Raw genomic sequence first — 27007 nt, 5'->3', positions numbered from 1 at the left:
CCTCTTTTTGAGTATTTTGTCTCTACCCTGGAACTCCTCATTCTGAGGAGGAGTGTTTCCTGAGAAGTTGATTTTTGTCTTGTGGTTTTTCTCAGTTCTTTTTTACCTTCATATTATTTTCTTTAAAGATGATTGCATGAAATTTTCTGCAGATGGCCCTACTCTAAAGCACAGTGCTCTTCAAGAATGTTTTGGTTGGAGTAGGTTAATGAAGTACAGAATTTGATAATTTACAAAAAGGGGAAGATTGTGCTTGTTATGTTGTGTTAAAGGTGCCATTGTGTTAAAACAACTGTTCTGCTGTTCTCCTGATGAGAAAGGAAGTCATTGTAACTCACAGTTGAGAGCATTTAAATTCCTATTACCTAATTGATGTATGTTTGTATTTGTTATAATCTTTGTCCTCTGCCCCCTCTCTGCACACCTCAGTGTTTGAAGAAAGGCTGAACGGGGGCTCTGCCCTCCTGCGCCCTCTGCTGCCTGCCATGAGCCCTCCCGAGAGCGTGGCTTCTTACGAGGATGATTTTGCCTCCTCGCAGGGAAGCAGCACTTTAACAGACAAAAAGATTTCCCGTGACCTCAGGTAACTGTGTTAGACTTCCTAGAAAAATAAAAATGCAGAATTCAAGAGAAAATAGTTAACACAAGATTTGGTTCATAATGTGCTGGGTATCTTTTCTGCTGTGCTGTACTATACTATACTAGTGGAAGTATTAAAGTTCTTTCTTAGGACCTTGCAGTTAATAGAGCAGCCAACATAGGTCAGATGGAGTCCAGTATTCCTGTTCCAGAGTCCAGTATTCCTGCTCCCTGTCTATTTTTTGCTGCTCTTTAGCCTAGACAGGTAGCTTTAGACAAGGTTCTTATCCTTTGTAGTCTGGTGCAAATTAGTTCTCTGACTTGTGTGGCTGCAGTAGTGTTCAGTTGGGTAGTCTTGTAATTCAGAAAAAATAGAAAAGCTATTTTAAGTCTGAAAATGCCTTCAGTTCTTCAAAACTTTGTGAAAAATCTGTAATTGCTTTCAGTAAGCATTTGCCAGTGCTTACTTAGAAATGGATACATAAACTGTCTGTAGGAATTTTGAAAAGCTTTTGTTCAGATTAAAATTTGAAGACTGTAGATCCTAGACTCTCCATGTCTACTACATGGCTTCCTGAATTTTCCAAGACCCTCCTTTTTGTAATGAGCTATATTTATATCTTTTGGGCACCTTGGAGGAGGCCACAAGTGTGTTTGTGCCAGTGATACTTCAGAAGAAAAGAAGTTAAACATCACTTTGCACATGGAGAATGATTCTTTCTGATTAACACTTCTTTCTTCTCCTGGTATTATTTAGTGTATGATGCATTGGCATCTCATTTTTGCAAGCCTTTTGTAATCCTTTATTGAAAATTGCTCTTATTTCTGGCAGCTGATATCTATATGCCCAGAGATTATCTGACATGCAGTCACATTTTGAGTCATTCTTATGTCGTTCAAGTATGGAGTCAAATAGCTCTTAAGAGTTAAAATTGGAGAGGGCACTTGTTATCCATCTTTTAGTGTTCCATATTATTGGAAGCATGTTTCAGTATGTTCAATATCATACCAAACTTCCCAATGCCTTAGCTGTTACAGCTTTTAATCTCAAAACCAATGCTTTTCCAGATGGGCTGAGTGGTGCAGTTTAGTCACCTGTCTCTAATGCAAAGTGTGGTCGTTTCCTAGTGCACAGTGTAACATGGAAGCTGGAAATCCTTAATCACCAACAATGTGCTCCTTTCTAGTGTTGGTGGCAGCAGTAATTCAAGCATTCAGGAGGAAATTCCCAGCAGGAAGTCTCCCCTTGAGCCTCCCCTTGGCTCTCAGCACTCATCTGGACCCCGGTCTGCAGCGTCGTCCCGCTCCTCTGCTTCCTCCAGAAAGAGGGGGAAAAAGGAAAGTAAGTGCAACACTTGGCTGTGGAGGATACTTTTTTATTAAGGCTTTTCTTGTTAGCAAAATTGCAGTACTGCATCTCTGGAAACTAATCTAATACTGATAGAATGATTTATTCATTCCTCCAGTGATTCCTTCTTAGATTCTTTTTTACTCTGGTTATTCTCTAACCCTAAAATACAGTAATTTAGAGTTGAATAAGCAAGAGATTGTTAACAGCATTGAAAAGTTTCCTTTCCTAAACCAGCCTTCTAATAAATAAGTTAATTTTAATATTGTATGGGAGCTATCCTTAGATTTTGTGCTGAGAAAATGCAGATAGGCTTCTAAGTTATGGCCATGTTTGTGAAGGTGACAACAAATTTCCTTAAATGCCTTAATTTTCGCCACTGCACAAATTAATAAATACATTGGTTTCTGTGGTAATCTGTACATTACAAAAGCATGAAGAAACTTGAGGCTTGGTGCACCTGTAGTATATAAGCAATGGATAAAAAAAGCTAGGTTTTAAGCCAATAGAATCATGACAAAAATAGGATTAGGCATTCTAAACTATCTCTCTTCCTATTTTTTCAAAATTCTTTACCTTTCCCCTCAAAAGCTAGGCTATATTCTGGTTATTAGTAGTAAAGGATCAAATGTGTATTTTCCTTATTTAAACTGATACTATACTGGAATGAAAGCTGAGTGACAGTTTTGGCAGTGAACACAACATACAGAAGAGAATTCATTGCCAATTCTACATTTCTTGCTTGTTGGATATATAGACTTCTATCTCAAAGGCTTCTTTGGTTGGGGAAAATCTTCTAAATTCATTGTTTTGGGGTTTGTGATGGTAATGTATTCACATGTACAAACAAACTTTTAACACTATTGTTGTTTCTTAGGGTTGGATGCTTTCAATGGAAGTTCTCACCACTTTTCTGTGGAAGAAGATAAAATACTGTCTGAATTAGAGAGAGGATCCCAACAAGCTAAGAAATCCTTACTGAGTACCAGAATTTCTAATAAAGAGCATGAGCAGAACCCAGATACAGACAGCACACTGGAAAACTTGTCTGGACACTCCCTGATGAGGTAACAGAATTGTTATGAGACTTCATGCAAATATAGTGATGCTTGGTAATGTTACTGACTGTGTCTCTGGATATGCAAAAGAGAAGTAACAGAAATGGCCAAATGTTAGTAGGATGTGCATGCAGAAAACATTTCTTCCCTGTATTTTAAATATGAAACCTGGTGTCCTGTCATGTTCAGTACCTTAAGCATTGAAATAGACTTTTTGTTTCCCTCTTCTAGAAAAGGTCAGTCAGGAATGTGTCAAGGTTTATTCAACCTGTGCAGTTACCTTTTTTTTTTTCAGTAGATACACAGACTGTACTTGTGTTCAGCTAATGCTTGCAAAGCCTATCCAGCTCTGTGAGTCGATCCTTTTCAGAGATTAACCCATCCTTGAAGAAGAGTGTGTTAAAAAAAAAGAGACATGTTTTCTGTTGCAACCTCTTTTTGTCTAGCTGAAAATGCAGTTTTTCTGCTAATTGTCCAATGAAGATGGTTATGAAACACTTGGTTTTCACTACACTTTTTTTCTAAAAAGCATCAGACAATATCAGTGATCTCTCATTCTGTGTTGGTTTAGAGCAGTTCTGAGGTATTGGCTTCTATGGTGACTGTTGCTGGCATCCAGGATTGGGTTTGAAAGGTCCTTTGACCTCCTGAGATGAGCCAAGTAAAGGAGAATGTCTTCCCAAAGGATTTAAACAGCCACTGTTAACCCTCTTCAGGCTAATAAAATTGAAATAGTAAATTTAAGAAGAATCTGTATCATTTTCTTTGTTTAAAAAAGAAATGTCTTTTCTCAAAAAGTTTTACCATAGTATCTTAAGAATTGTTCAAGTTAAGTTTTGGTCTCCATTGCATTTTAGGAGAGAGATTAAGACTCAGGGCAGTGGCTTGTCACAATCAGTTGCATCCATGTAAACTGTTCTGCAGCAGTTTACTATCCGCAACAAACAGTTGTTGATAGTAAACTGTTCACTTCTTAAACTGCAGGTGCAGATGATTGCATCCTGACTTTCTCATGCCAGATTCCTGACATGAAGCTCTGAAACTGCTTGTCTGGTCATGTAGAACATGAAGATGCTATGTTAATTTCTAAAAAAATTTAATGTTTTTGTATGTGCTAACTAGGCTTAATAATTGGGGAAAAATAGGGTGCTCTAGAAACTTAACTCTGAACTGGGATTTAGGGACAAAACCCATCTCATGAGGCCATTTTCTGAAAATAGACTGGACCTGTGCAAACTGAACAGACTGTGCCCTTTGCATGGGTCTGTTTGTGTGTAGGAATGAAAGAACAAGGTTATTCCTTTATTTTATCAAATGGCTGCATTAGGAGAATTATTGACTCCGTTTGGTTTTTGTTTCACTATCAGTTTCTCGGACAAAGGAAGACCCCAGAAGACACCAACTTCTTCCCCATCTTCTGGCTCCCAGAAAATGTTGCAGTTGGATTCTGCAGGCAATACAGCAGAAAGAGTCAAGTCACCTGCTGGCTTTTCTGGAGGTTCAGCCCCAGGGCTGAAGCCGAACGTGGCCTTCCCTGATGGGGGCCTGGGAACCAGCAGGTCTGCAGCAGGAGCAGCCTCAGCGAGCGGTGAGTGTTTGTAAAATACTGCACCATGATGGTGCCAGAGCAGCTGGAACATTTCTCCTTGAGTGTTTGGTGTGGGAGCCTGGGGTGTGTGAGGGTGAGCAGTGTTTGTTGCCCTGCAGGGTGCATGCGCTTCTCCCCCGCGGGGCTGCAGCACCGGCTGTCGGCAGAGCTGAACTACCTGAGCGCTATCGAGGAGTCCGTGCGGCAGCTCTCGGACCTGGAGCGCGTGCGGGGCATCTCCCTCGCCCAGCAGGAGAGTGTTTCCTTGGCTCAGATTCTCAAGGTAATGGGAAAATACTTCTTTGTCTTAACCTTTCTCTTATTTTCTTTTATTGTTTGTTTGCAAAAAAATTTATCAAGTTAGGGTGAGTTAAGCTTTTGTTAGCAGTGCAGAGAAATCGTAATGGGCATGATGGGGCATCTCTGCTAGTGGCCATTTTTTAGGATGAACATCTATTATCTTAAGTTGACACCAAGGAAGTAGCTACTCTGGAATACATGTCATTAATATACTCTTTGCTGGAATCACTGTTTTAGTTGTGTTTCTTATTTTGGTTATATCCCTCAGATAAAAGCATGGTTGTTTACTGGGTTTGATGTTGAGTTCCAGTGCCATGCAGTGTAGTTGTTTGGGCTGGATGACTTGTTTAGTCCACAAAAACAATATTTTTGGCTGAAGTTTTCTTAAGTTGAGAAGATTGTTTATTCTAATTTGTTGAATTAATTGATCTCCTAAATTCCTTTTTGCACTGTGGTGGAAGAGTATGGGGAATATGCATTGCCTCAGAAAGGAAGAGAGTCAGTGGGTTAAAAATTCTGTTTCCAGCAGAAGAGACCCCCAGCAGAGTAGATTCAGATCTTTAAAAAGTTAGTTGCAACCAGTGGCTGAAGCAAGTCACATCTTTGTGTTTAACTTGTATGGTTAAAACTTGTTTTCCTTATCTGTAGGCACAACAGCAGCGCCATGAACGGGACTTGGCTCTTTGGAAAATCAAGGCTGAACAAGAAGCTCTAGAAAGTCAGAGACAAATGGAAGAGGCAAGGCAGAAGGCAGCCCAGGTAAGACTGCCCTTTAAAAATATGGAGTGTGTAAGAGGCAAAATGTTGTAAGTAAATCCATGCCTATAGATATTCATAGTCAGAATCTGTGAACCTGTGAAAGTGCCAGAAGGGTTTAATACGTTAAAAGAAACTCAGTGGTCTGCTTCAAACTTTTTTCTGCCAGATTTTGAGAAATAAATCTGTAGTTCCTATGGCCAGACCATTTTGAAGAGCTGACCTGTCTGTGTGTTCTGCCTAGGTCCATGCAGAGTCCCTGCAGCAGCTGGTGCAGTCACGGCAGGAGGCTGGGCAGGAGCCCCCGTGCAAGGCTGCAGCCAAACAGGCAGAACCTGCACTGCTCTCTACAGAAGCAGCTCACCAGCTCCATGAGGTGAGGCCCCAGGGAGAGAAAAAAGCTGTTTTATTACTTTTTTGCCTTTTAAGTTATTTTCTGTTTGGTGTCATTCTTGGAACAACTTCTTCACTTTCATAGCATGACAAGTGATAGGACTTCAAAGGAGCTGCTCTGGCATCGTTACTTGGAAGTCAATCAGCAGCTTTAAATCCCTGTTCCATATTCTTATGATCTTCCAGTTAATGAACTGTTAAGAAATTTGTTCTTCAGGACAGATTGATGACAGTGAACACAGCATCTTCAGTTTGTAAGAGTTGCTCTCCATCAAGAATTGATCCTATATCTGTTTTGTGTGCAAATTAAATTAGAAAAGCAGAGAATTGCAGTTTTGCTTACTGCTGAAGGTAGAACAGCAACAAATAAAATTTTAAAAAAAAAGGAGAAGGGAGAATATTCAGCAAAGCTCTTGACTTGGTACAGAGTTTGAAGTTTCCTCGTTTTGAATCTCTTTGTTCATCTTGTGCTATACAGAATATTTATTCGTTTTCAGGTTTTTATATCAGTTATCAGTTTTTATACTTCTTGTTAAGGAACACAGTAACCAAGAAATGCTCTTAGTCCATCACAGTTTAGAAATCACTGGGACTGTGGGTCAGTATTATGGGATGGAGTGCAAAAGGCTGATGAGTGTGAACAGAGCTGTTTCTTCACAGCTCGTGCACATGTTGGTGCTCACCAAGGCTGGTTTTATGATGAGTAATGGGATTGTAGAATAGTACTGATGTACTTATTCTGGGCTCTGCCAAATATGTGAAGTTTCAATAATATTTGACTAGACAAGAATGGGTTAAAAGAGCAGAAAAGCTCAGACACCTCAAATAGATGCAGTGTATTGGTCATTGAGAGTAGGTACTGAAGTCTTGGATAAAGACAAGGAAACATTTGTAGTTTTCAGAGCTAAAGTGGGTAGAAACCAGTTAAGAAACAACGGAGAAGAAGCAGAGAAGACAGCTTTTATTTGGTGTAGGGTTTTAACCTCATCAAGTTTTGACTGGAGTTTGTAGTCAAGAGGTGCTGGAGAGGCTGATGGGGTGGGTCAGCAGAGTAGCTTTTCCATCTCTGTTCACAAATGACTCCAGGTACTCAGTTGAACAGCCATTTGTTTTAACTGGAGTGCAGCAGTGGAAGCATCTTTAACCAGTGTGCTGAGAATATTTTTGAATGTACACTGTAATTTATTATGTGTAAAGGAATGGAGTGTGGAGGAATATGCATTCACAGAGCAGTGTGCACCTTTACCACCAGAAGTGACATGTGTTGTTAAAAACCATTGTAACCTCACAGCTTACACAGTTGTTATAAATCACTAAATTGCCTGCCAGAATGATCATTCTCTCTTCCAGAAGCATTTTGATGCTGATAAGCTGGCTGTATTGCCATGTTTTTGCTGTGCTCAGGTGACAGAGTCAGCACGGGACACTGTCAGTGCCGCGGCTGCTCCCGGCCCCGCCTTGTTTGACCACCAGCGGCAGCACCACTCAGAGTTCATGAAGCAGCTGAGGGCCCGAGCTGATACAAACAGGTTTGGCTTCATGTTCCACATCTTGGGAGTGGGGAAGTGGCATTTGTTAGGTTTTGCTTCACCTATTTTTGCAGAAAATGTTAAGATGTCATAATGAGTGAGCATTTAAGATGAGCTTGGATTCCATCTTTATGCCCTTAATAGCGTACACACACCAAAGGTGACATCAACTGGTTCTGTGAAACTCTACATAAAAAAAGAGTAGAAAAAGATGATCTAAATGTTTTGTGGGATGTTTTAAGCTAGTTTAAGCTTTAGGAAATATTTTTCAGAAATTTTAGCTGTTACTACTTCTAGTAAACTGATAAAAGCTCATGAAAACTGTATTACTCCTATCTTTAAGACAATGCAGATTGACCCCAAATGCTTCTCATTTCCAGGAAATGTGAATCTACTGCCATATCACAAGGTAAAGAGGAGACTGGTGACTCAAAACAGACGTACTCACCAATGTTTGATAGTTACTCTGAGTCCTCAAGATCAAAGGTTCATGATCAGAGGTAAGCAGCTTTTTGTGTCCTGTTTACTTACCTGATATAGTTAGGTGCCCTGAAGTTTCTCACAGCCCTTCTCTGATCTTGAACTGGAAAAATGTTGTCCTCTGTAGTTCTCCTAACTTCTAAAACAGAATTTCTAACTTACCCATTCTTCTGAAATCGGGAAGAAGATTTGTTTACATTTGTTTATCATCACTACTCACTGCCAGGTAAAGGATGTGCATACCTTCAGACCACATTGATTTTAAGCTAGAATAAAACCAACAATCACTAGTTTGATGAAACTTGGAATTTTAAAATAGCCAAACTGCATTTTAAAACCAAAACCAAACCTTCTGCATGTTGTTTATTGTTGTGATGTTAATCATGGTGTGTACAGCAGTAATGTAACATAAGTATTTTGAAATGGGCAAATTATTTTTAAAAACATGATCTCTGGATAACACAGTAGTACCAGCAGCCGCCAGGAGAGCCCTTCAGTTCCATCTTCTAAGGAGAATGAGAAGAAGCTTTCCCGTCGTGAGAAGACAGCCAGCAGTATTGAAGAGCAGGCTCACACTGCTGCAGATGATTCCTTGCCCAGTGACAGTGTTTTGTCCCTGCCAGATGAAAAAGGTTGGCTCTGCTGCTGGTGTGCGATGGCTCTGAAGGTGGTGAGGGAGGAGGGAGGGAGGGTGGTGCTGTTTCAGAATGAATTTCTGAAAGAAATGAGGGAAAATGTGTGAAGAAAGCTGAGCCCCAGGTGAATTGTAGTCTCTGAAGAGGTAACAGAACGGCACAGTGAGATGGGAACCTCTGAGATTCTGCTGTGTTGGCTTAGCCACATGTTCCTGTGCTGAACCCGCAGGCACAGCACCAAATGTTTCAGCAATTCCAGATGTGTTTATACTTGTGCACACAAATCTGTTAGGTCTCTCAAACCTGGATAATAGATGTTTTCTAACTCATAATCACTCTTTCCTAAACACCCGTTTTTCTACATCAGTTATCTCCCTGTCTTTCTGACTCCCCTAACATCAGTTAGATGAGACAGACTAAAATTGCATTTGTGGTGCAAAACTGAGTGGAAAACAGCTTCCCTGATTTCTCCCTCAGATTCTGCTTCTGTTGCAACAGAGTATTCCCTGAAATTTGATGAGTCCATGACAGAGGATGAGATTGAAGAAAAATCTTTTCGGTCTTTGCTGCCCTCTGAGAGTCATCGCAGAAATAATCTGGAGAAGAAGCGAGGCACTCGTGATGATTCTGATGAGGAAGTGTCCCCAGACAAAACAGCTCTGTCATCTATCAAGGTAGATGTTTTAAGTTAAATTAAATTAACTGAGCTGACATGGTTAAGCTGATAAGCTTCAAGTGAGCTGTTCTTAGCTGTGTTTGCAGGGTTGAGGGTTCTTTTCCTCCCTGTGGTTCTCTGAGCATCTCAAAACAGAGATGTGTGAATGATGCTGTATGTCACTGTTGTACAAGTGTGATGATTTATGAAACAATCCATTCTAGGCCTCTACCTTGTGGCTTAGGAGGAGTGACTTTTTGAAGTAGGCTTTAAAAGTGGATTAAGTCCTCCAACTATGCTAACACAGAGCTAGGAAATACAGGAGGATGCTTCATCTCTTTGGCCAGAGTGGGGACCTCCCAAAACTGTCACATAGGGCAAAAATAGCTGGTCTGCACAAAGCTCAGATTAAAACCAGCTTCCCTTCCTACATCTATTTTTATTTATCTGTGTATATGCACACACAGACATGCACTTTGTAATTGTAAAAAAGCTGTGGCATTTCTGTGGTTTTGTGCCAACTTTATCTTTCCTTCTAGGAGCTAAGCATGCCATTCTCAGGGGGGCAAGACAGTTTCTCTAAGTTTACCATGGAGATGGTAAGACAGTACATGAAAGAGGAGGAAATGAGAGCAGCTCATCAGTCCTCACTGCTCCGGCTCCGGGAGAAGGCTCTCAAAGAGAAGACCAAGGCTGAACTGGCATGGCTGGAACACCAGAAAAAGTAAGGCAGCTCTGAATATACAAAACTGCTGACTGACCATTTCCTTTCTACTTTCCAAGGCTTTGTTTCCACCTTACTGCTCCTTATTAAGTATTAATGGTTGAACTAATCTTCTGACATCAGTATTCTGTGCAGTTGTTACTGGGACTTGGGAAGAATAGGACCCAGTTTATAAATGGGCTTTGATATTTACATTGAATGGGGTTTGATTAAGAATTTCACTGAAACAGTAGAAGAGCAGATGTTTGTTGTCAGTTGGAGGAGGTAGTTGCCAAATATTCCTCTACACATCTTAATTCAGGAAGATATAAAGCTGTCAAACAGTTTGGCCTTTCTTTGCTTGATGTGTATCTGAAGTCATTTTAGTTGACTCAGGCACATTTTGTGAATCTGGATACATGTTGTACTTAGTGCTTTGTTTCCAATCTAAGATATGCTTTGTCCTGAAGTCCACTTGAAGTACCCACTGATACTAGTAAACAGCAGTGGCCAGATTTAATCAGTAATTTTCTCTGCATGACAGTAACATTGTTCAGCAGACATTTTCTTACAATTTCTTGTTATTGTGGATTTGACAAAGGAGTATTAGGTAGTGAGCCAAATACCCTTCCTTCTGTGTTTCTCAAATGGTGAGTGTGCTACCTCTGCAGAGCTTTTGTGATCTCCTATTACCTGCACTGGCCTTTTTACTGTGCCTGTCTGACCAAACGATGCAAAATATTCCACCATAGAGCATGCCAAGGATTAAGGTATATACTCTTCTGCAGAACAGGAAAAGTGAACTTTTTTTTTTCACTTTTAAAGAGTAAAAGGCTTGTTGTGCACTTTTAAAATATTGCTTTATTATTATTTATTATTATAAAGCAATTATTTATTGTTATAAAGCAATCTTATTACTTTATTTATACTTCTTTCTTTCAATCTGTTTGCAGGCATTTGAGAGACAAGGGAGAGGATGATAAGATGCCTCCTATTCGAAAGAGGCAGCGTGGGCTGCTGCTGAGATTACAGCAGGAAAAGGTAAGGGATGCCCTCTAGCAAAGTCCTGTTGAAAGCCATGTGTACTCTTTAAAGGTTTCAGACACTGTAAACATAGAAATGGAGAACCAGCAGTATTTCTTACCTGTTAGTTTTAATTTGCATTTCAACCATATTCAGCATGTTGCTCTCAAGGGTCCTTCTCTATCTTTAATCTCATAATTGAGACTCTGATTAATTGATCTCCTTTGCTACTGAAGTTCAGCCTGGTTCCTTCCTCATGTAACTGCAGTCATGAGAAACCCATTGCAAGGGCACTGGGGCGGCTTTGAGTGTGTTCTTGAGAGAGGTCTGCCAGTGTTCTCATGCTGAATTTTTACACCTAACAGGCAGAAATTAAACGTCTCCAGGAGGCAAACAAGGCTGCTCGCAAGGAGAGGCAGCTCATCCTTAAACAGCAGGCGGAAATCGAGCGAATCCGCCAGACTACGATGAAGCTGCAGGAGAAACTGAAGTCTGCAGGAGAAAACAAGCTGGTGAGTGTTGAGCACAGAAACTGGAGTCTTCCCTCTTCACCATGTTTATAGGAATGGAGGGATACTAGTTTGGACCTATCACTTGGAAGTTTTGTCTGCCTGAAGTGATCTCACCCCTTTATCTCAGCAATTTATGCTTAATTTCTTTAGAACATCATTTAAGGAAATGGCTTTGGAGAAGTTATAAAATGTTTTAAATGCACAGTAGATGTGTTTGTTCTTTCTCAAGCTGAACTAATGACTTTGGGAATGTGAGATTTTTGATGTTTAGGTCTCTGAGGCTTTGATTTTTGTATATAAGCACTAACTCCAAAATTTCCTGCTGTGTGCTAATGTAATTATGTTAAGTTTCTTGCCTCTACTTGCCTCCTCACAAAATTTTGAGAAGACACAAGTTTCATAGTAGTACTGTAGAAAAGGTTGATTTCCTGTTTGAGTAGCTGAATTCTGGTTTGTTGCTTTGGGGGGCTTTTTGTTTTGGTGGGTTTTTTTGCTTTGGTGTTTTTTTGGTTTTTTTGTGGTTTTTTTTTTTTTTTTTTTTTTTTGGTTTGGTTTGTTTTGGTTTTTTGTTTTTTTGTTGTTGTCGTTCTGGATAGAGTTAGGGGAAAACTTAAATTATGGAGAGAAAGGATATGCTAGAAGCTGTGTGTCAAAAATGAGGTTATGAAGTTAAATCTGCAAGTGGACAGAAGCAGTATTTCATGTAATCTAGAGATTACAAGCTAAATTAACAAAAATTAACACAATTTATAAAGGATTTTGGAATAGACTTTTAATGGGGTTTTTTGTTTTAACCCTTTAATTGCAGGAGCTTCCCAGTGAGGATGACATCAAGCAGAGCAATGGTTCCAGCCCACTTCCAACTGATGCAGAAACACGCAGCCCTTCCCCAATCTCCATCTCCAGCAGTGAGACCAGCAGCATTATGCAGAAACTTAAAAAAATGCGCAGCAGAATGGATGAAAAGTAACTATATCTTTTTTTTTTCTTTTAAAAAATAGTGCTATTTTAATGGAACAAGTTGGTTTGGCCCAAATCTGCACTAAAAACAGCCACCAGAAATATTGGTGGTGTTAATATCACACCTTGGTCTGAATTGCCTGAAAAACAGCTGATTGGAAGCATGAATAAAACTATATTAATCTTTGAACATAATAATTTAAAGGCTACAGTTCTTGCATGATTCCAACATTATGGCAGACCATGTGGTCAAAGTTTTATTGAAGAAGATTTGGTTTAATATTCTTTGTACTTGATAGAGTTGGTAAAAGCACATCAGGTTAAGAGATGTCAATGTTTGTAGGTACAAGAAATAAGGACACATTGTGGCTTCACAGCACATCCTGTCAGAGTTTCTCTTGAAATGAGAGACCTGAAGTCAAATGGTCAAAATGGTGCCTGTATTTTGTATCTTCCCTTTAACCTTAAAGAGTGAAAAAATATAGGGAGTGAGACTCTGGAATTACAGTGCAAATTTTTGAGTTGAATTGTAATTTATAACAGCAATTATCTTATGCAAAAACTAGTAACTGAGTTTCAGATCTGGCTCACAGAAAGACACTGAGGTTGTCAGGTATGAGATTTCTATCTAATTATCCAGCTGCTGAATTTTAATTCTGATTGCATTAAAATCAGCTAGGATGAACTCTTTAAATATTTTCTTTATTAGTGGAGATGATATGTATGTGACTGAGAATATATTTGGTTTACAGGTTGGAAGAATGTTGAAAATGTTTGTTAGGCTCCAGAGGAATAACAAAATCTGTGTGCAGTTCCTGTGTCTGAAAACCTAAAATGAATCTCCTGATTTTACCTATGAAGTTGTTTTAGATAATTGTTTCTGCATCCTTTTGGTGTAGGAATTATTTTGTGTGCATGAAACATCCCAAACACTTTACCTGCCTGTGCTCATTAGTTTGAAGTCCTAAGTTTTTATTTGAGACTGATTCATTGAAAGTCTGGCTTCTGCCAGTTGTCACAAGAAACAGTCTTTGCTTAAACAATTGTTTTGAGCTTAGAACCAAGACAGTCACTGCACTTCAGTCCCTGTGGGTGCTCTTTGGAATGTGTTTTCTCTGAGATTCCAAACACAGCTGGATAAAACATCCCAAAGCAAGCAGTGCCATGTAAAGGCCAGCTGTCCTTGTCATACTTAGCAGCCTGTTTGCTTGCAATCATTTGAGAAGCACATTTCCCACCCATGCATGTATTTGAGTATGATGAAAATAAAACCCAACAGCACTAAGGGAGGCTTTGGTGTGAGCAGGGAAAACTCAAAACCTGTTGTAGTTTCATGGCCTTTGGGTCTAGCCTGAGTTGATTGCTGTTTTATTCTGACTCCTCTGGTGGCATCTGATAAGCTGAACAGCCAAAATCAATGATAATTAAAAGTTTCTGAGGTGTCATATTTCTAAAACTAAACTCATGGCATTCCAAATTGTATGAAAACCACCCCATCATCATAGTGGCAAATTCTCAAAGTATATTTTGAGACTGGTAAATGACTTAAGATAGAGACTTGAAAAGCATGTGTGTTGCAGGCCATGCTGACTTCTAGGGTTTCAGGCAAGAAATGTTTTTCTTCTGATCTTATTTTTTTTGTTAAAAGAGGGTCTTTATCCTATTTTTTCCCCACAAACAAGTTCAACAAATTTCAAGTGGTGATAAAAAACAATCTGCAGCATAGGAATCTTGAGATACAATATGAATACTAAAGAGATGACAAATGTACTTGTATATTCAGGACTTCCTTTTGCCTTTTTTTTATCAGCTAGTAGCTTTGCCAATACTGTTCTTGAAATCTTATTTTTTCAGAAGACATTCATTTCTAAGGCACAGTTATAATTGCATAAAGACTTAGATATTACAAGGCATAACAGCAGATATCAAGTATGTTCTACCTTTAAAGATATTTTAGTCATTATTTGATTATTATTTTATGTGATTGGAAATATTTCTCACCTGGAGAATACTTTTCAAAAGCTGGATGCCAAGATTTGAGATGGAACAATAACTTTTAGGCAGAACAAGTGGAAATTGTGTGTGATCTATATGGTCATGTGTTTTTGGTTTTATGGTTTTAAGACTTGGATTGTTTTATATGTTCAAAGGAGGAAGTATTTTGTGTAAGCATAAAGGATTCTCTAAAACTTGATTTCCCTCTTGTACGGTTTTTGCACACCTTTGGCAGGTGTTTTGGTAGTGATAGCAGTGCTTATTGATTGAAAAACTGCTGACTTGGCATCTTTTTTAATGTCTTGATTTGTAAAGCACATAAAAATTGCATTAAGATGTTTGGCTTGGGGTTTAATGGTAGCAAGCTGCCATTTGAGGGGAATCAGGGTGGGAAATGCGGCTCAAGGGAAGAAGCTGGATGATAAATAAAAGGAACTTGAGGAAGGAACTGGGAAAGCCTGCTATGCTGGATTTGCTGTTCTCCACAGCAAGGTGGAAATCCTTTGGCTTCCTTACTTAGGAGGCAGCTTTAATATTTGTCTTGTGCTAAAAGGGGAATGAATGGATAGTTTTGTTTTCACTTTACCTGATGAGTCTGTGTAGCCTGCATGTGAACAGGAGCATGCTCTGTCAAAGAGAATTAACCACTTTCCCCTGGCTTTCCTTGCATATGCAGCATTAATGATAATTTTTTGCAATAACAAATTAAATGCTTATTTTCATTTGCTTTTCCTTAGTGTGCTTCTTAGCTTGCATTGTAGTTGATAGAGCTAAATGGAGCATGGTATTTTTCTATAAATTTGATAATTCATTAGGAATTAGCTTAAAATGGTAATAGTTTTATGAAATACCATTTTAAGCAGAGCTGTCAATTATGTAGGTTTTTTTTAAACAATAGATATTATCTTTCTGCAGTTAATACTTCAAATGAAATATATGAGTATTCTGAGATCAAGTTTGTTGCAAAAAATCCCAATTAGCAGCTATAATGTGAATGGCAAGTGTATCTGGAACTGTCTATGTTTTAAAAGTAAACTATTTAATCTCTTTTTTCTTTGCTCTTTCACTGGTGCTTACCTCACTGTAGAAATAATTTTACTGAGGTTTCGCCAGGTGAAGAAAATGTGTTTAAAGTTTCAGACCAGGAAATTGTTGATATTGCAAAACCAGCATGCCCTTTAATACCAATAACACACTCTTTTGAGAGAATAGCATGAGAAAGGTCAGACTGAGATAAGTTAACTGGTACCTGTGCATCAAAGTAATAAAACTCTCCAAAATTTAAAGAAAAATACAGCAGTGTGGAAGTAGCTTGTCTTTAATTAACAGAAAACCAAGTGTTGCAAGTGTATGTTCTCTAACCTTCTGCATAACAGTGTATAGTTTTTGTACTGCAGATGCTGGGTATTAACTATACAATGTTAAATGCAATTAATTTTCAAGTTCTTTGCCAGATGCTATCCTTTTCTCATTCTTTCTGCCTTAATTGCTATCTTAGTTTTAAACTCTTCCTCCTTATTTTGTAGACACTGCTCTCCTGTTCACTACTTCTTCTCTGTCTTTACGTCTCACCACTGGGCCTCTCTCAGTGTCTGTTTTCCCAACCTCCACCCCAAATTCCAGCTGTATATCTACAACCAATTGGTCAGGTAACTGTATATTTCTCCAGTGATAGACTCTTTGATAGAGCATGCTCTGTTCAGTCCTAGAAAGTCCAGACATTTGCCTCACAGTTTGCAGATCTTTATCACTGACATAGGCAGGGGGATCACTCCACCCTCAGCACCAGGCTGGGCAGTGCAGGGATTTGCTGGAGGGAAGGAGTGCCATCCAGAGGGACCTGGACAAGCTTGAGGAGTGAGCCAGTGTGACCCTCATGGAGGTCCACAAGGTGCAAGGCCCTGCAGCTGGGTCAGGACAATCCCCACTATCAGTTCAGCCTGGGGAGGGAATGGATTGAGAGCAGTTCTTCAGAGAAGGACCTGGAGATGTGATGGACCAAAAATGGGGTTTGACTCTGCAGTGTGCACTTGCAGCCCAGGAAAACAACTCTATTTTGGGCTGCATGGAAAAACAGCAGCTGAAGGGAGGTGGTACTCCATCTGATGAGACCCCACCTGCAGTGCAGTGTGCAGCTCTGGCGTCCCCAGTGTGAGAAGGACATGAACCTATAGGAGCAGGTCCAGAGGAATCCACAAAAAAAAGAAAGAGAAGGAACACCTTTCCTGTGCAGAAAGGCTGAGAAAGTTGGGCTGTTCAGTCTGGAGAAGAGAAGGCTCCAGGGAGACCTTACTGTGCCTTTTCAGCATATACAGTGAGGTTATAAGAAAAATGAAGAGAGACTCACCAGGGCCTGTAGTGATAGGGCAAGGGGTAATGCTTTTAGGCTGAGAGAAGGTAGATCTAGATTTAATACAAGGAAGAAGTTCTTTGCTGTGAGGGTGGTGAAGCACTGGCACAACAACCTGTCCCATCCCTGGGAGTGTTCAGGTCAGCAGGAACTTTGAGCAACCTGGTCTAGCAAAAGGAGTCCCTGCCTATGGTAGAAGAGTGAAACTAGATGATCTTTAATGTCCCTTCCAACCCAAACCATTCCAGGATTCTAATCTCTTATTCCTGCTATGTTCTGAGTGGCAAACAGACAGTTCACTCTGCTCCCACTGTCTGGTTGGTCCTTCAGAATAGCTGCTGAAATCTCATAGTTTGGGCTTATAGTCAATATCCCTTAAAATGTGCAAGTACAGTTTAGAGCAGCAGGTTAACACCAATATTTGAAATGCATGTTTAAAATGTGTGATGTTAGCATCAGAGAAACAGACTTTGAAGTCATGCTGCTGTAATCTGAGTGCTGCTGCTTCCTCATTGCTCCCCCACATTTCCAGCTGCATAGATGCCAGATGTGCTTTTGCAATTTTTTTTTCTGCTTTTGAGGATAAATGTGTACGCTTGGTGTTGCAACTGGAACCCTCTAGACTGCAGTAAATATTAAGGCAATGCATCTGCTATTTTGTGGCTCTAGCCTTTAAAACCCAGGGTTATGAAAGGGTCTGCATCTTTGGCCATGCTGCTTTGATCCTCCTCTTCTTGTGGGTTTTTTGTTGGAATCTTCTTTCTCTCCCATCACTTCTGTTGACTTATCTTTCTTATTAAGTAGTTCTTCTGTGGTAATTATTTTCATGGCAATTTCATTAATTCTCCTCCTGTTTGTGGTCTTTTGGGTTAATTCATTTGACATCTGCTTTTAAGGAGTCCTGCTCTTTTGAATCCATTCATTTCAGCCTTTCTCTGCATTTTATTTCAACTTGACGTGCCTCTCTCAGGACCCAGTGAACTGCAAAAGTTCCTGATGAAATCAAACAGTAGGTGAAGAAAGAAGAAAAAGTTGCTTTTTGCATTGAGGTCATTGTAATAATGACATCTAAAACAAGTTCCACATTCATGATGTGCTGGACTAATTGGAACTGATGTGTGTGTGAGAGTAAGAGTGGATAGATCTGATAGTGCTGGTGAAAGACACAACATTATCATGACTGTCCTGTCATGTTTGTAATGCAACTGCTGTTGGTAGTTTGCTCTGTTAATGACACCAGCCTGTCAGTTTGGCATAAGTGTAGATGATGTTTGATGTTTGTCTATAGAAAGGATAAAATTATGCACAAAACCATGGAATCTGTCAGCTTGAAGGTGGCAGATGTTCCAGAGATTCTGAGGTGCTTCTGTTTTTCACCTCCTCTTGTTTTGATCATCAGAAAGAAGATTGTGAGTGTCTCTGACTGGCTTCTGAAACTTTTCTCTTCATGTCATAACTTGCTCCCTTTGTCTGAATCTGTCTTAGAGAAGGACTTATCTGAATCTCAACCTTTCTGATCAACTGCCAGCTCACTTTTCCAGGGAACAGAACAAACACTGAGTGAGCAAATGAGAAATGTCCCTTAGCAGGCAAGACCTGCACATTAGTCACTTGGCCATTCCAGACTCTGTAAATAAAAGGGTTTTATGAAACATGAGAGATTAAAAAGCACAAATGAGATTATTATCTGATTTGCAGCTTAAAAACTTTGATGCTAAGTGCTTGGGATGGCTTGAAAATTATAAGGACATTTGCAAAAAACAAAGTATCACAAGTCTTTGAAGTCTGCCTTCTATAGCACCACAACTTCTATACCAATGGCAAACTATAGACTTTCTACAGAGTGATTCTGTAGCATCTTGAAACTTTCAGTGGAGGAGATTAATAGATTGATAGACACTTTTCTCTAGACTTGGCATGCCAGAGGAAGTGTGTGCAATTGATGCTGAACTTGCTTCCAATTTACTGTCTGTAAGGTGAAGTGCTATGGTTACTTCAGTGCTCAGAAATGAGGCAGGAGCTGGCAAAGAAAACAAAGGTGTGCACACAAACCTATTCATACCTACCAAATCCTGTGAGAGTTTTGTCAATTCTAAGGTTTCATGGATCACTTAAGAGCTCTTTGTCAGAAAGAAAATATCTATGAATTTTCAGCATGAGCTTTAATTTTTATTTTTTTCTTAATCTACCAGCTAGATATGTTAGTAGCTGGGAAGAAACAGCCTGGCATGGTTATTTTCTTGATGCTGTCAGCTCACAATTAACCTTCCAAGTGCACCAGTCCATAGAGGTGATGCTTAAAGGAAGAAGGATTAAAGCTGCAGGAGGACTCTTCATATAGAATCATCTTCTCTTATAATAACATATTTGGAAAAAACCATGGGGCAACTGAGGTTACAATTTTTCTGTCACTGGGATTGGCAGAAAAGAAAAGTTCATTTTTCAAATGGTCACAGCTTTCTAGAAGGTTCCAGTTTAATACCACAGGTACATTTCATGTCCTGAAATTGGGAACTTTTTTCTGTTTAGTTTAGTGCATATGATTTTAATGATTTTGAAGATTTTTTAAAATATAAACAGCCTCTTTACAGTATGATGTAGAGATTACTTCCTGCAGAGAAAAGGACCCTTGTCTACTTGTGGGGTTTTTGCAGCAGCACATCAGAAGTCTGGGAGATCTGTTATTGTGGATATGATCCTAAAAAATGGACTGAACAACTGCAGTTGTGGGAATGGTGGCAGTGGAGTATCTTGGTGTTGGGAGCTCAGATTTGCTGGCTGGTGTAGCATTGTCCTGTGCTCTGCCTGGCAGGTTCCTGACCAAGAGGGAGCAGAAGCTGATGCAGCGCCGGCAGCACGCGGAGGAGCTGCTGGAGTGGAAGCGGCGCCTGGATGCTGAGGAGGCCGAAATCCGCAGGATGGAGAAGCAGGCTCTGGCTGCCTGGGACAAGGAGCTGCTCAAAACCAAGATGGCCAAGAAAGAGCTGGGGGATCAGAGGGCTGAGCCCAAAGGTAATGGGGGCTGGGGGGAAGTGACACATATGATAAGAGTGAAGGATTGCTTAGGTTTGCAGTTGTTTCCTTTTCTGATATTTTGGTTGTTATCTGGACACTTGGAATCTCAATTTCTGCACTCTGTTGCCTGTTTCACACCATAGTTAAAAGTGTATTTCTCCTTTGCTGTGTATCCTCCCAAGTGAACAGTGCAGCATAAGCCCATCAGTCACTTCCATATGCAATTTTTAAACTGTATTTCTGTCTTTCAAAGCAGAAATATTGCAGTATGCCATGATTGTAGCAATGTGTCTGAACAACTTGGACTACAAGGTGCACCAGCCATTTCACTTGTTACTGTTCTTACCAGGATTTTCTCAAGGCCCTCTGGAATTCATCAAGGTTACTAAGACATAAACTGTGCTAAAATAAGAAAGAAGAAGCTGAGAAACCAAATTTCAAAACCACGAGAACTCGATAACAGGGGGCAGTAAAGCACCTGGACTGTAACCAGTCACATATTTTGAGAAGTGCGTGCAAAACACATGAACAAGCAAAGGCACCAATCAGAAATACGTGATCAGCCTGTGCAGTAGAGTTAGAATGTATAAATAAGTGCATAATGTAAACAATAAACAGCTTCTACTTAATCATATTCGTTAGTTGTCCAGGAGTCCTGAATTTCCCACACATGATCTTTTGCTGGTAGTCTTCTGAACTTACCCTGTTAAAACCATTTTCCCCAGTGGTGAGCAAAGTATCTCTGCTTGTTAGCTTTAGTACTGTTGGTGAGGATGGCTCCTGGTTGCTTTACCATTGTCTGAGTTTTCAAAAAATTAAAAGAATTTTTTTCTCCCCTCCACTGTTAATGCCACCTATTTGAAATGTGTAGCTGTGGTAAAGGATGCTAGGATGTAACTGGTATAAATGATGCTATTGTGAGGAAAAATTAAACTCCCAGATGTTGGAAGATACAACTTTACAGTTCTAAGTGGATCATGCTGAAGCACAGGAAACAGAATTGCAGTGAGAGAAAGTGATTTCAGGGATTGTTCTGAAAACATATCTATTTCCCTTTTTTTCCCCACTTTACTGAAAGTAGGCAGCACATCCTTTGAGTGTGCAAAGGGAATTCAGAGTAATGCCCTATTACATTTGATGTGGATTTTAGGCACTGTAAGACATTTTAAAAATGATATGTGTATATGTGTATGGGTCAGTATGTTCCAATGAACAAAAATTCAGCACAAATGCTGAATTCTTATCAATAAGTGAGAGCTGTTTGTATCTACCAGTAAACACTGGAGCACAGCCCTGCTTCAGAAGGAAAAGTCCTTCTCCCCAGCCTTTACTCAAACACTGAAGAGTTCTCCGTGGCTGCCTCAGTAATGCCATGACTCCTGCAGAATTTAGTAAACAGGAATATTGAAAACCCAAATTATTATTTTGTTTGTTGCCATTTGAGAGACTCATGATGAAATCATAACATTAAAATGTTTTCTGCAACTACTGTAAAGGAAGCAATCAATTCTAAATTCGAGATCTGGCCTGCAGATTATATGCTCCTCCGTGACTTCAGACTAATAGTGACTCTTGCTTCTGTATGGTCAACTGGAAGGACAGGTTTCCCTAATAATCTTTTCAGGGTGTGTTGTCTGGAAAATGTTAGAATGTCCTGAAAACCTCTTTATTTTAGATATTCAGCAATCACTAAGATTGTTGGGCAGGTCTCACAGATGCACAGAATCATTTGGATTGGAAAAGGCCTCATGAGATCATAATGTCCAACCTCTTACTGATACCACCTTGTCAACTAGACCAGGGCACTAAGTGCCACATCCAGTTGTTTCTTGAACACAAATCATGCTTTAAATCATGCTTCTCTGGTAAACAAGGCTTGTTCTTGCTAAATATTTCATCACAAGTTGTAGGTAAGTGAAATGCTGCTTGTTTGACATGTACTGCTAGTAGCTACTACTTTATCTGCAGACAGAATAGAAAGTTTTCCTTCAACCTTTATGCCTTCAGCCTTATATGCCTTCAGCTTCTGCATAAGATGGTTCTGATGTGCTTTGTTTTTTCTCTCATTGAATCTCAGAAACAGCTAGTGAGGAAGAGTCTCCAGTGCCTTCTTGCTCTCATCTGAATAGTGAAAGCTCTATCCCAGAAGATCTTGGCAGTCTGGCTGCTGAGTCTGTCCCTTCAGAGCCTATGGGCCATGGACAGTCAGAAAGCCCAGATCAGAGTACAATTAATGAAGAAATTGTTTATTCTGAAGATTTCAAGTCCTCTACATCACCTGGCAAACTGGTGAGTGAGCTGTTCTGTTTTATGTACTCTTACACACTATCAGAGAAGTGGCAAGTACAGCCATCCCAGTTGTCAAAGTAGAGATTACACTATTCACTAAATCTGTTTTCTGTGTTTATGATACCATTTCACATTACTGTGAGTAATCATTGTGATCAGACATGTGCTTTGAAGTCTTGAGGAAATATTGTTTCCACACAGAGTTTAGATATTTTTAAAAGTGTGCATGCTCTTGCAAAACATTTTGCGTATGCCACGTAGGTATGCAGTGCTAAGTGGTGGAATACTGACCCAGTTTAGAGTGTGAATTAGCTGTGGGCTAGCTTGTTGCCATTGTATAAATTCTTTGAGGCCATGGAAGCTATGCTCTGTTTTTCCACTTTGCCTTATTTGCAAGTAATGTATCCCAAAGTGTAGCTGTAGGATGAAGAAGCAGACCTGTAACCTCATGCACAGTCCTTTGGGTTTCAGATTGTGTCTGCTTGCTGCTTAATTCTGCCTTATTGTTCTATTCCAATTGTTATTTCTAGTTGGATGATAATTTTAATGAGTTTCATCCTGATAACTTTGCCCTATGTTCAATAAGACAGAAAATTCAGTGTCTGTGGGGTAAAAGAACTGCTTATCTAGACTTATTACAAATACTTTCTTGGCAAAAATTGCTGAGGATATAATAATAAAATGTCTAATGTGTGCCAGAGGTTATGTCCAAGGTGTGTTAAAGGTTTGTAGGATAATGTTGAAGCATTAAGCAGCATTTTAGAAGAAATTTGCTCCTTGAGTTTTTGCCTGGCCTCAGAAAGAATAGTGCTCTGTTGTTTCACTGATTCAGAATGTTGTCTTGCACCCTCTCCATGAAGTGGTTAATTTTATTAGTTTATTTACTGGGAGTTTCTATTGCTGCAGATGACACAAATGTATTGAACACATGTGAGTCAGAGCCATGTCAGTTCACTTAGGTGGTAGCAGAGTAGTCTAAGCAGGTTTATTGAAATCAGGGCTCCAAGTAAGCAGTCAGCTGTTGCTGCTCTTGGTATTTTTGTTTTATTCCCTAGCAAGGATTAAATTTTTCTTAAGATTGTTGTATTGGTACCACTGTTTGAGATGTCCACTTGTCCTGTTCTTTCCTTTTAAGTGGCTCCTGATGACAGTGATCTTTTACTTTCAAACTGCAATTACTTATTTATCCTGTTCTTCTCTCAGTCTCCTCCCAAAAGCAGCATATCTGTATCAAAGCAAGACTCCAGCAAAGGCAGCCACAGAACTGGAGGACAGCTACATTTACCTGTGAAGTCCCACCAGACATCTCACAACTGGTCTGATGAATCTTTATCTATGACACAGTCAGGTAAGTGTAATAGTCACTTGGGTTTATATTGCTTTTTCAAAGTTTTGCTTTTAACAAACTTGAAATGCAGACATAGGTGTGGAGAGGCAGACAAATTCCTGGAAATTGCCAAAGCTTGGGGTTGGTGGGTGTATTTTCCCATTATGTAATTTGATCTCTCCAGCTGAAGAAGATCTTAATGTAAGAAGGTTTATACTTTATATCCTCTTGTAGAAAGCAGTACAGGTTCTGCAAACACATGTGAAAAAGATAAGAGTCAATAGTTAAGGTGGTCCTAGGATTTAAAAATTCTTCCTTCTACACCCAGCTCCAGAAGCAGAACAGCTCTGTTACATGGCAATATGGGAGAGACTTTTGGTCTGCCATGTGCAGAATCAATGGATGCTTCAGGACATAGGGGTTTATTTGTGGAGGAGGGTTTGGTCTGTGTGCAGTAAAATAGGGCCTAAGGAGGCATTTAGAGCTCTAAAATCTCCTGCATGGACTCATTATACCCTTTATCCAGTACCCAAGCTGCCTGCCAGTAAATGCTGAGGGGAGGAATACTGGAAGTGAAGTGGTTCGGAGCAGCCCTTTCCCTGCTGTCTCAGTCATGTGGAGTGCAGGGGATCCTGAGCTCCCTCCAGTGGGTCACCATCATCCACTCTGATCACCTGGGAGAAAAATAACAGACAGTTTTGACTCTTTCCACACTTTTAGTCTCTAGAACATCATGTTTTCCACAGTGCAACTGATAGAGCACCACAAAATAATTATTAGCAAATAAATAGCATTTTCCTTCTTGGGATTTTTAATAGTAAGTCTTCAGTGGAAAAAGAATTAGCAAGTTCTCTTGTGTGTACTGTCTGTTGTTTGTGATGGTTGGTAACTTACTGTGGGAAACACCTACGTATTTGCACTGAGTAATCTGTGTTGGGATTCTCTTTGGAGAGCAGTTTCCAACACAGTGAAGCTTTCAGCACCTTGATAAAAGTTATTTTAAAGCTCTGACTCAGCAGTCATATAAGGAAGCCATTATGAAATGTAGAGCAGTCAACAGTGATCACAAAAATAAGCTTGTATAAAACAAAATATTGACAGTCTTTGACTTCAAATTCTAAAGAAAGGTGTAAGAGGTGGGAAGCTGATCAGGATGGTGCTGGTTTCACAATAAATCATTCCATTGTAAAGAGACAAATGTTCTGGCCTGCTGACTAACAATGAAGTCACTGCCCTGTCAGTCTGATGCACGCGTAGACAAGGCTGTCAAAGATGAAAGCATGTGCAGATCTTTCCCTTATGAGTTGATCAAGAAATGCTGTAATTACATAGTGGTCACTTACTGTTAGGGAGGAGCTGTTAATTACAATGGCATCACAAAATGCTCCTGATTAGCAAGTGAGATTCCATTCTTTTTGTTTGGGTTTTTTCAAATTCTTTAAATTGTTGTTAATGCAAAAAGAATACAGTAGTTTGATTGCATTTACTGGCTATTATTAAGAATGGAATCCTTCATTTTATGTTCAGAAAGGAGTTGTATTAGGGAAATGTCAGCTGTTCCTGCTAGATGACCAAAGCATATTGCTAACTGACTTTCTAAACTACCAAGTAAAGTAATCAGCATTTATAAGCATCCAGAAAACAGGACAGGTGGTACTGAGCATTAGAAAAACAAACCAGCCAAAATCCTCCTCTTGGGAGCTGCAGCTATAAAAGAGGAAGGGGCACATGAGCTCAGGGAGGAGCTCCAGTAAGGGTATGTCAGGTAACACTTTGAAGAGTTTTTGATAGTTAATTGTGGTAGCAGCAATCTGGGACAAGGATCTTGTTTTGCACTATGTTGGTATACATTTAAAGCAAGAAACAAGTGGACATGGTCAGGTGGGTGTTAAAAAACAACTAATGAGAGACTGAGGTAGTCTGAGTCTGAGAGACTAAGAGGAAATAAGGAAAGCTGTTAGAGCAGAGTTATTGAACTGGGTTCAATAACTGGGTTACCATGCAGAGACTGGATCTGAGTATCTGGGGACAGTGACAATCTCTGCATTGTTCAAGTTGACTTCCCTTCCAGCTGTTGGCCAGTCAGCTCTGTATTCATGGATGTATTTAGTCTAGGTGATTAGAAAATCTGAATGGCCCAGAAACTTATACTTGGTTTGAAGTACAATGTCCCAAGTGACATTCTCATCAATGAAGTGTACTCTGCAACTTCAAACTCTGTATTATAATTGTAAGCCTGTGTTTCAGATATTTGGTATTTTCAAACTTTTGGTGTGCAGCTCCAAGTTGTATTTTTAAATATAAAAATGAATTTCTGCAATACCCAACATGACAAGCAGCTAATGTTGAAGAGCATAAATGTGTGGTTGGTGTGAATAAACCTGAACAAGTTATTGTATCACAGCCTAACTATGTGTTTTAAACTAAGCAACATGCAACACCTTTTTATATCTTTCACACATAGTAGTGTTTAGAACCTGAAATCCCACCTTAAGATGTTAAATAATATGTTGACATTACATTCTTTGACATTTTTCTTTGACTATGTTTTGTAATTACTGAATGACTGTTTATTGCTTTGCTCAGAATTTTGTGAGGTGCAAGTTTGTAAAGACTAAAAACAACTTTTTCAGAAACCACCTCTGATCAAAGTGACATCGAAGGACGCATCAGGGCCCTGAAGGATGAGCTACGGAAAAGGAAATCTGTGGTTTACCAGCTGAAAAAGGAGCAGAAAAAGAGACAAAAGGAGAGACTGAAGGCCCAGGAAGCCAGTTTGATCAAACAACTAGAGGTCAGAAGAAAGAAGGGCTAAGTAACAGATTGTTAGACTTAGATAAATCTTGATGGCAAAATATTGTATCAACAGCTGTGAAAGACATCTTGTTGTGATAGAAATGTGACTATTACACAGAATCACAGAACAGTTTGGGTTGGAAAGGACCTTGAAAATCCTTTCATTCCAGTCCCCCTGCCATGAGCAGGGACACCTTCCACTAGACCAGGCTGCTCAAAGCCCCATCCAACCTGGCTATTTAACCATTTCCAATCATGAGCCAGAGCCTTGAGGCAAAAATGCCATTCCCTTTTAAAATGTATATCTGTAATGGATTGCTAGCAGCATTCTGGGGGTTATGTGTGCTGATGCACATTACTGTCCTAGCTGGGATTAAAGATTAGTGCTCATGGAATTTGGTTGTGGAAGTAAAATATTGAAATTTCTAGGATTGCAGCTGTAGATTTTGGGAAAGTTAAATAGATTGGTTTATAGAGAAACTGAGTGTATTCTTTATTCATTTACTAGGTTTTGGTTTTGAATTGTAGTTGTGGTTTAGTGTATTAACAGCTGGAATGGTTTTCCATGTGCAGTCCTATGATGAGTTTATCAAGAAGACTGAAGCAGAGCTGAGCCAAGATCTGGAGGCGTCACCAACAGCCAAACCTCAGATCAAAACTCCATCCTCAGCTGCTGCTGAAAAACCTAAGATCAAGGCTCCACCACTCCATAGGTA

The 27007-nt window shown here is 39.7% G+C and overlaps 1 protein-coding gene across 3 annotated transcripts in view; it reads left to right on the top strand.

The window, feature by feature from the left end:
* Positions 1-27007, top strand: part of CEP350 (centrosomal protein 350) — a 68181-nt gene that overhangs the window by 26393 nt on the left and 14781 nt on the right. For 2 of the 3 annotated variants that reach the window (XM_054285679.1, XM_054285678.1), the window contains exons 13-33: positions 430-583; positions 1767-1921; positions 2805-2994; positions 4353-4573; positions 4693-4856; positions 5522-5632; positions 5874-6005; positions 7427-7551; positions 7932-8051; positions 8497-8663; positions 9144-9340; positions 9861-10045; positions 10978-11065; positions 11413-11559; positions 12368-12525; positions 16041-16163; positions 19677-19876; positions 21957-22168; positions 23372-23516; positions 26129-26289; positions 26865-27004. In XM_054285679.1, coding sequence (XP_054141654.1) covers positions 430-583; positions 1767-1921; positions 2805-2994; positions 4353-4573; positions 4693-4856; positions 5522-5632; positions 5874-6005; positions 7427-7551; positions 7932-8051; positions 8497-8663; positions 9144-9340; positions 9861-10045; positions 10978-11065; positions 11413-11559; positions 12368-12525; positions 16041-16163; positions 19677-19876; positions 21957-22168; positions 23372-23516; positions 26129-26289; positions 26865-27004 — 3295 coding nt within the window. The remainder of the gene's footprint in view (positions 1-429; positions 584-1766; positions 1922-2804; positions 2995-4352; positions 4574-4692; positions 4857-5521; positions 5633-5873; positions 6006-7426; positions 7552-7931; positions 8052-8496; positions 8664-9143; positions 9341-9860; positions 10046-10977; positions 11066-11412; positions 11560-12367; positions 12526-16040; positions 16164-19676; positions 19877-21956; positions 22169-23371; positions 23517-26128; positions 26290-26864; positions 27005-27007) is intronic. The other variant, XM_054285680.1, reaches the window with a different exon arrangement.

The sequence above is a fragment of the Melozone crissalis genome, unplaced genomic scaffold (genome assembly GCF_028551555.1).
Source record: "Melozone crissalis strain CALT ecotype California unplaced genomic scaffold, PUWL_Pcris_2 ptg000045l_1, whole genome shotgun sequence".
Classification (NCBI taxonomy): Eukaryota; Metazoa; Chordata; class Aves; order Passeriformes; family Passerellidae; genus Melozone; species Melozone crissalis.
This window is presented reverse-complemented; position numbering and strand designations above follow the sequence as displayed.